This window comes from Salmo salar, chromosome 26 (genome assembly GCF_965601325.2).
Source record: "Salmo salar chromosome 26, fSalSal1, whole genome shotgun sequence".
In the NCBI taxonomy this organism is placed as follows: Eukaryota; Metazoa; Chordata; class Actinopteri; order Salmoniformes; family Salmonidae; genus Salmo; species Salmo salar.
This window is the reverse complement of record NC_138316.1, coordinates 56,835,643-56,845,635: the sequence shown is the minus strand read 5'-3', so window position 1 is coordinate 56,845,635 and position 9,993 is coordinate 56,835,643. Positions and strand designations below refer to the sequence as shown.

General features: G+C 43.2%; 1 protein-coding gene across 1 annotated transcript; it reads left to right on the top strand.

Moving 5' to 3' along the window:
* The first annotated feature begins 6,024 nt into the window (after positions 1–6,024).
* Positions 6,025–8,609, top strand: LOC106591807 (uncharacterized). The gene is made up of 2 exons (XM_082969894.1): positions 6,025–6,141; positions 6,660–8,609. The coding sequence occupies exon 2, from the start codon at positions 6,683–6,685 to the stop codon at positions 7,568–7,570; it is 888 nt and encodes a 295-aa protein (XP_082826020.1). The 5' UTR covers positions 6,025–6,141; positions 6,660–6,682; the 3' UTR covers positions 7,571–8,609.
* The last annotated feature ends 1,384 nt before the right edge of the window (positions 8,610–9,993 follow it).

Genomic DNA, 9,993 nt, shown 5'->3' with positions numbered 1-9,993 from the left:
CTATTTCATTTTTTATTTGAATAGCTCTTTCGGTTGTGGTGGAGAAATCAGAATTAGCTAAGTAACAAAGGTAATTAAGATGTCTTATCTGCAGAATATGCTTATATGAATGAACTGTTGATCTCTTGTCATTAGAATGTCTCCTTTCGGAGTCTGGTGTTGGCAGCTGCACTTCCTCCCTCATATGAGCCTCAGTCACCTGGGGCCCAGAGAGGGGAGAAGTCAGGTTTGTCTATCACATGTTGCTGTTGCTATGCAGAATATCAGAAAGAGAATAGGGCAAAGGAGGTTAGACGGAAACATTGTTTCCATAAGTGAATGTGTCTTTACCTATTGAAAACCATGTGACGGGATGGCGTGAGTAATGGGAACCAATCATTTGTTTCCACAGTGTCTGTGCGTCAGTCACCTCCTCCTAGGGGGAGATTGTTCTCTCCCCTAGTTCAAGGTGGAAACTAAGTAACAACAAATGTCTTAAGTACTGAACAAAACAACAAGTTCTTTGTATTTGGGGCCTACGGTCTGGCACAGGATGTGTGGGGTTAGGGTTTGGAACCATTGTACGTCATCTCTGAGGTCACACCTATCCTGACCTATCCTGAGGTAGCTTCTGGGATATATACTAACTCCACTCAGTGGGTTCTCACTCTATCCACCTTGTGTGGGTATGAAGACCAGCTCCCTTGTTGATAAGTTATTTGAATAAAGATTTAGTTTAAGTATAACTCGGACTTGTGTGATACGTTTGTCTCTTCTCATTTGATTGTATTTTTAATAAATATCCACCACACGATATCCCAAAAATTTGAAAGAAATTATTTCATAACAAGTGCTAAACAAATCAAAATATATTTTATATTTAGATTCTTCAAAGTAGCCATCCTTTGCCTTGATGACAGCTTTGCACACTCTTGGCATTCTCTCAACCAGCTTCACCTGGAATGCTTTTCCAACAGTCTTGAAGGAGTTCTCACATATGCTAAGCACTTGTTGGAAACTTTTCCTTCACTCTGCGGTCCAACTCATCCCAAACCATCTCAATTGGGTTGATGTCGAGTGGTTGTGGAGGCCAGGTCATCTGATGCAGCACTCCATCACTCTCCTTCTTGGTGAAATATCCCTTACACAGCCTGCAGGTGTGTTGGGTCATTGTCCTGTTGAAAAACAAATGATTGTCCCACTAATCCCAAACCGGATGGGATGGTGTATCGCTGCAGAATGCTGTGGTAGCCATGCTGGTTAAGTGTGCCTTGAATTCTAAATAAATCAAAGACAGTGTCACCAGCATAGCACCCCCACACCATCACATCTCCTCCTCCATGCTTCACAGTGGGAACCACACATGTGGACATCATCGGTTCACCTACTCTGCGACTCACAAAGACACGGCTGTTGGAACCAAAAATCGCAAATTTGGCCTCATCAGACCAAAGGACAGATTTCCACCGGTTTAATGTCCATTGCTCGTATTTCTTGGCCCAAGCAAGTCTCATTGGTGTCCTTTAGTAGTGTTTTTTTGCATCAATTTGATCATGAAGGCCTGTTTCACGCAGTCTCCTCTGAACAGTTGATGTTGAGATGTGTCTGTTTCTTGAACTCTGTGAAGTATTTATTTTGGGCTGCAATTTCTGAGGCTGGTAACTCTAATGAACTTATCCTCGGCAGCAGAGGTAACTCTTTGTCTTCCTTTCCTGTGGCGGTCCTCATGAGAGCCAGTTTCATCATAGCTCTTGATGGTTTTTGCGACTGCACTTGAAGAAACTTTCAAAGACTGACCTTCATGTATTAAAGTAATGATGGAGTGTCGTTACTCTTTGCTTATTTGAGTTGTTCTTGCTATAATATGGACTTGGTCTTTTACCAAATAGGGCTATTTTCTGTATACCACCCCTACCTTGTCACAACACAACTGATTGGCTCAAACGCATTAAGAACGAAAAAAATTACACAAATTAACTTTTAACTAAGCACGCCTGTTAATTGAAATGAATTCCAGGTGACCACCTCTTGAAGCTGGTTGAGAGAATGCCAACAGTTTGCAAAGTTGTCATCAAGGCAACGGGTTGCTACTTTGAAAAATCTCAAATATAAATATATTTTGATTTGTTTAACACTTTTTTGGTTACTACATGATTCCGTATGTGTTATTTCATAGTTTTTATGTCTTCACTATTGTTCTACAAGGTAGAAAATAGTAAAAATAAAGAAAAGCCCTTGAATGAGTAGGTGAATCCAAACTTTTGACTGGTACTATATATTTTGTTTTTTTATACATATTTTCCTTCTTTATTATCTTCCCCAAACTCCTCCCCTATTTGGAAAAAGTAATGGATAACAATACTAATGCTTCTACTTCCATCTTATACATAGTATAGACATTTTATGGACACAGCATATTTTACATGAGTTATTATTTTATTTAAATCTACCCTCAACCCCTCCCATCTATCTCTGAAGTTTCTACAGATTGTAAAGATGATCACTTTTGCTAAGAGTATTACTATATTATTGATAAATTGACAATGACTTTCAAATCACCCAGCAGTGCTACATGCAGAGTTAGCTCCAGGTAAATGTTGCAATTCTTCTGCCATTCCTGAACATGGAACCAAGAGAAAGCTATGTATGGGTAACACCAAAACAAGAGATCTAATGTACTTGAAAGCTGTGCTTTGTCATTGCAGTGTTTTACTCAATATTTAATGTAGACCATTTGCAGTGTAAAAATGCATGACCAAGATTGTTTCATATGCATACGAAAGAGAGAAAGAACCAAGTTTGTATGATTATATTGTATGTGGCGTTTCAATATCAGCAGCATGTTGCGTCAAAGGAGATCTAGTTATCATGTCACAGTTTTACTGTTGTAAAACACAGACATTCTTTGGAATTACACAGAATGGACTTTCACATAACAATAAAAGAAGATTCCTTTGAATCACTCATTTACTGTAGAATTATGGTCTTGGATTCTGATGAACTGTGAAGTTCCAGAGAACCAGACCTGGGTGACTGACCTTTCCTCCTGTCTCTGTCACATACATGAAAGATAAATGCAGCCACCCACACACACACGGATACTGTAGTTTCGATAGACAAGCAAAAGCAGAACTACAAAATCGCAGACAGGGCACTTCCTGCTTGAAATCTGCTCAGGTTCTCATCTGCCTGCCATATGAGTTCTGTTATACTCACAGACACTATTCAAATAGTTTTAGAAAATTTTGAGTATTTTCTATCCAAATCTACTAATAATATGCATATTCCCGTTTCTGGGCAAGAGTAGTAACCAGTTTAAATCGGGTACGTTTTTTATCCGGCCGTGAAAATACTGCCCTCTAGCCCCAACAGGTTAATGAATACACTTTAACAACAAAACAAGAAAACGACCGACAACAGTTCCGTCAGGTGAATACACTAAACAGAAAACAACCACACACAAAACCCCATGAAATACAGGCTGCCTAAGTATGGCTTCCAATCAGAGACAATGAATGACAGCTGCCTCTGATTGGAAACCATACCTGGCCACAAGAATAGAATGAAACTCTAGACAACCTACCTAGAAAACAGAAAACAGAAAACACAAAGACGAAACACCCCCTGTCATGCCCTGACCAACCTACTATGGAAAAATGACCTCATACAAGGGTCAGGACGTGACAGTATCCCCCCCAAAGGTGCAGACTCCAACTGCACCCAGACCAAAAACCCCAACAACAACAACCCCAAACACAAAGGGAGGGCAACAGTCTATGGCGGCTCATGTGCCCCACCCAGAACCTTCCTCTTCTCCCGATCCTCCAGCAATGGAAGTGGCTCTGGCTCAGGGCGTAACCTCCATTCCGCCTGCAGATCCCTCTGCTTCTGTAACATAGGCCTGTGCATCATTAATGAAGGAATCGGACTCTAGATCCTTACCAGACTCACTGTGCTGTAGACCACTGCTGGAGGTTCCGACCTCCAAGCCGCTGCTGGAGGATCTGGGCTGCAGGCCGCCACTGAAGGCTCTGGGCTGCAGACCGCCGCTGAAGGCTCTGGGCTGCAGACCGCCGCTGAAGGCTCTGTGCTGCAGACCACTGCTGAAGGCTCTGGGCTGCAAACCTCCGCTGAAGGCTCTGGGCTGCAGAACTCCGCTGAAGGCCTTGGACTGGAAAGCGTCGCTGGCGTCTCCAGACTGGGAGGCATCGCTGGAGGCCCCGGGCTGGGGAGCGTTGCTGAAGGCTCTGAACTGAGAAGTGTCGCTGGAGGCTCCGGACGGAACAGCGTCGTCGGAGGCTCCGGACTAGGAGGCGTCATACTCGGTTCCGGACTAATGACCGTTGCTGCTGACTCCATGCCATGGATCATTTCTATAGGTTCCGCACCAAGGATCATCACAGGAGGCTTCTTACCTTGGATTCTCACTACAGGTGCCGGGCCATGGATTATTCCGACAGGCATCGTGCCATGGTTTATCCTTACAAGCTCCGGACCATTTAGAATCCCTCCATGCTTCTTGCCAAGGATTCTTTCCTCAGGTTCTGGGCCATGGATTACCTCTTCAGGCTTCGTGCCATTTAATGTCCCTACAGGCTCCGGGCCATGGATCATCACTAGAGGCTTAGTGCCCTGGATCATCCTTACAGGCATCGGACCATCAATTATCACTGGAGGCCTTTTACATGGAGCAGGAGTCGGTCTCACCGGACTGGGGAGACGCACTAAGGGCTCAGTGCTCACAGCAGGCACCGGCCGTACCGGGTTATAGGTGCACACTTGAGGGAGAGTGCACGTAGCAGGCACCGGACGCACTGGGCCATGGAGATTTACTGGAGGTCTGGCGCTTGCGGCTAGCACAACCCGTCCTGGCTCGATGCTGACTCTAGCCCGGCAAGGTCAGAGCGCTGGCACAGGACGAACAGGGCTGTGCTGGGGAATGAGGGGTACCATGCGTGGAGCAGGCGTAGGGTATCCTGGGCCGAAGAGCCGTACTGGAGGCCAGATACGTTGAGCCGGCGCACTTTTTCCTGGCTGCCGGCCAACTCACGCACGGCAACGTTGAGGAGCTTGTATCGACCGCACCGGACTGTGAGTTCGTATGGGCGACCTAGTGCGCATCACTCCATAATGCATTGCTCACCCCTCTGTGTGCCTGCTCCGCCGTGCCCTTTCCGCCAGTACCTCTCTCCGGAATCTAGCGTCGTGCTCCGCGCTTGACTCCCCGACTGGCTCCGGTTTACTCCATGGCTCTCTCCGAAATGCCCGGGAAGTTAGATCAGGGCTCCCCCTGACCTCGTCAAACTCCCCGTATGCCCCCCCGAATTTTTCTTTGGGGGGGCAGTCTCTTCGCCTCCCTTATTGGAGGATACAGCGCCTCATAATACCGTTGCTCCCTCTTGGCTTCTTCCAATTCCTCCTTCGAGCGACAATACTTCCCAGCCTGACTCCAGGGTCTCCTTCCATCCAGGATTTCTTCCCACGTCCACGAATCCAGGTACCTCCTCTCACGCTGCTTGGTCCTTTCCCGGTGGGGGGTTCTGTCACAAGGGTCGTCGAATGGAGACTAAGGCGCAGCGTGTACAGTGCTCATATTTACTTTTTTCATGAATACAATTTAACAAGAAAACGACCGACAACAGTTCCGTCAGGTGAATACACTAAACAGAAAACAACCACCCACAAAACCCCATGAAAAACAGGCTGCCTAAGTATGGCTTCCAATCAGAGACAATGAATGACAGCTGCCTCCGATTGGAAACCATACCTGGCCACAACATAGAAAATGACAACATAGAATGAAACTCTAGACAACCCACCTAGAAAACAGAAAACCCAAAACACATAGACGAAACACCCCCTCTGTCACGCCCTGACCAATCTACTAGGGAAAAATGACCTCATACCAGGGTCAGGACATGACAGGAGGGGTGTAGGTTGAGGAGGAGGAAAGATAAAGTTCCTAGGAATATGTATTGTGTAGAGCTCTGAATGGTGAGTCATTTGCCAACTTAACTGGAGAAAATGTATAAAAGAGACACTCAGCTCTTCGATGTGAAAACACTTTCTACAACTTTCTCCCAGAGAAGACACTTTCTCCCAGAGAAGACACTTTCTCCCAGAGAAGACACTCCAGAACAGAGGAAGAACTCAACATCACTGGTAAAGAAATTACTTCCAATGAAGGGTTCTGATGTGTATATGAGTATGTCTGTGTTACTATAAAAGGCAGGGTGGTGGTGGGATACATGGGTTTCACTTGTTCCACTAGCACCATAACACCTGATTCAGATGATCAAAGAATCAGAGTCTTCAATTTGGATCATAATTGATGTAAGAGGAAAACAAATACCTTTTACTGTTGTTTTTTCAGTAAACCAATTCATTGATATATTATTATAATAAATCATTTGACTCAGCCGAGCCCAACTGTCTGTTTTAGTATCTGTTCAGGGTGTTTTGGTGCATCCTTGAAGTCATCATTTTCACAAGCCATGTATCCCCTTTAGAACACCTGGAGAAAATACTTAGTAAAGCTGGCCGCTAATTCCTTCATATTTTATACTTATACTTATATTTTATACTTTATACTTATGTCCTGGTCTTTGGTGTTGTTAGTGTGTTGTTTCTTGCTACACAGGAGGTGTTGACCAATGTCACTCTGTATTCTTCCTTTACAGACACTTGTCTCCAACGACACAAAATGGCTTCTAAATACATCACAGAAATTGCAATCTCCACTAGCCCTGAAAGGGAGCAAGAGCTTCGTGACCAAGGCTTTCACATGATAAATGTCAACCTCAACCAAGGCACTTCATCCACCACCATTGTTTACATGTGGTTCAGAATGGGCAATGGTGAACCCATCACCAGAGTCCAGTTTTCATTCACTGATGCAATGAAAGATGACCTGAAAAAAGCAAGGTTCACTGAGCTCCCAGTAAACCTCAACTCTGGAACAGACGGAGACGTCATCCATCTGTGGTACTCTAGTGGTGCAAGCCCTAAGTATAACATTCCCATTGTAGATCTCTTCCTCACCACTGATGAGAACGAAGAAGCCACTCAGTTCAAACTCGGCTGGGAAAGGCTACCATGCAATCTGAACCGCGGTAACTCAGGAGATTTCATCACCCTCTGGTTGAAGAGAAAGAGTGAGACCTACATCTGTGACGTTACTGCCACCACCTCATTCCAAGATGACATCAACCTTTTCAACGAGGGCTACATCCGGCTGGATGAAGATCTCAACAGAGGTTCTGGAGGAAAACTTATCTTCCTCTGGTACCGTCAATCCACCGAAATGGACGGCTGGCTCACTGAGATGAATGCCTCCATCGACCATAAGCAGGATTCCAGCCTAAGGAAGCGTGGTTTCACCGTGGTGAATGTTAACCTCAACGAGGGAACAAGCGGTAAGCCAGTGATGGTCTGGTTCAAGAAAGAAGGATCTCTCCCTATCAAGGCCTTGACCGTTACATCCAACAACAAGGAAGATTGTCCTTATATGGAGGCCGGCTTGATCCTCATCGATAAAAATCTGAATGCTGGGAACAATGGTATGCCCCTCTACCTCTGGTATGGCAATTAAAAACCTGAATTGGAGAGGCAGAATCAGCCCAACATTGTTCCAGATATTAGCTTTTGCATGGCAATTTATCTGTTTAATTTCTAAATATTTTTCTGACACTCAATGTTAACTTTTATATCATAAAGTCACTGTCAGAGATCATTTAGAAAGTTTTCTTTAATGTTGTTTTCAATCAATTAACAATTGAATTATAGAAATGATATTTTAGCAGCAGGTTTATTTTTTTCTGAATATACCAAAGGGTTATAAGGTATTATATTGCATTGTGTTAGTCAGATATTATTTTGAAAAACCTGAGTAAAGTAATACCATTTAAATGATTCCTATGTAACACTGAGCATTCTGTTAATCAATAAAGAAAAGCATAGCAAATGAGAACATTGTACCTTTTAATTCATCAAATGCTTGACTTTAGCACAAAGGCCTGATAGCAAATATTGTACATTACGGTTTATATTATAATGACCAGGAATGGGAGAGTACAAAGCTCACAAATGCACACTAAGGTTGATAATGCAACAATCTGATAAATAACATACCTAAAGCTTTGTTTCACTGAGAACTCACATTTGACAAAGTTTGGGTGCCTTGCAAATTTTGGATATTTTGTCTTGGACTTGATCATCCAGTCTTCTAGCGATCTATATGATTAGTTTTGGCTCTCAATGCAATATTTCCGTGGTGCAAAACAGCACAGATAAGAAAAATTAAAATACAATCTCATTCAAATCTGTCAGCATGATTTAATTTGAAACGTTTTTTAACAATATGCGTTAAATCCGTAGTCAAAAAAAGAAGCAGCCACCCTGCCACTGATTTGGTAAAAAGCTGAGGGATGGGGCTGGAGAAATGTAACCACTCAAATGCATAGATAGACCTCTGGATGTAAGGACTGACCATCCATGATATCAACATTAGTTTTAACCACGTTCTGAGGTTATACAGTGTTTGTTTACCATTACATTGTTTACAAACAAAAGTAAAGCAACATTGTATTGTCATGAGAATCAATAATAAACAGTTGCATTTGTTATGTTCACTATGTAGCCCTTGTGTATTATTGTTGTGTGTTCCTTTTGACTCACATTATCTGTCCTATGGGAGCCACCGTATCTGCTTCCTGTTATGAATGTGAGGAGAGCTGTACCTAATAAACACCCCAGCAGTTTATAAAGAATTTAGCTGGTCTCGTTCTTTCAACATAACAGTATTCTCTCTCTTTTTATTTTTATTTTACCCCTTTTTCTACCCGGCCTGCCACCGGAGACACTAGTGCGCGATGCGACAAGGACATCACTGAGAAGGTGGAAAGCTTCAAGTTCCTTGGCATACACATCACAGACAAACTGAAATGGACCACCCACACAGATAGTGTGGTGAAGAAGGCGCAGCAGAGCCTCTTCAACCTCAGGAGGCTAAAGAATTTGGCTTTATACCTAAAACCCTCACAAACTTTTACAGATGCACAATTGAGAGCATCCTGTATCAGCGCCTTGTACGGCAACTGCACAGCCCGCAACCGCAAGGCTCTCCAGAGGGTGGTGCGGTCTGCCCAACCCATTACTGGGGGAAAACTACACGCCCTCCAGGACAACTACAGCACACGTTGTCACAGGAAGGCCAAAAATATCATCAAGGACAACAACCCCCCGAGCCACTACCTGTTCACCCCGCTATCATCCAGACGGTGAAGTCAGTACAGGTGCATCAAAGCTGGGACAGAGAGACTGAAAAACACCTTCTATCTCAAGGCCATCAGACTGTTAAACAGCCATCACTAGCACATTAGAGGCTGCTGCCGATAGATATAGACTAGAAATCACTGGACATTTTAATAAATGGAGCACTAGTCACTTTAATAATGTTTACATATCTGGCATTACTCATCTCATATGTATATATACTGTATTCTATGCTATTCTATGGTATCTCAGTCCATGCCGCTCTGACATCACTCATCCATATATGTACAGCTCTGGAAAACATTAAGAGACCACTGCCAAATGATCAGTTTCTCTGGTTTTACCATTTATATGTACGTGTTTGGGTAAAATTAACATTTTAGTTTTATTCTATGTACTACTGACAACATTTCTCCCAAATTCCAAATTAAAATATTGTCCTTTAGGGCATTTATTTGCAGAAAATGAAAACTGGTCAAAATAACTAAAAAGATGCAGTGTTGTCAGACCTCAAATAATGCAATGAAAATAACTTCATATTCATATTTTGTTCACATTGTCATTTTTCATGACAATCTGACTTCAAACGTGCTGTTTTATAAAGTACGTCCTAGCATTATTTATTTGTTATTGTTTTATTTAACCTTTATTTAATTAGGCAAGTCAGATAAGAACAAATTGTTATTTACAATGACCTCCTACAGTATATGTGACAGCCACGCATGTTAGGGTGTCTGATGC

Coding starts and splice junctions, on each gene's coding strand:
- LOC106591807 (XM_082969894.1), top strand. CDS start 6,683: ATGGCTTCTAAATACATCACAGAAATTGCAATCTCCACTAGCCCTGAA.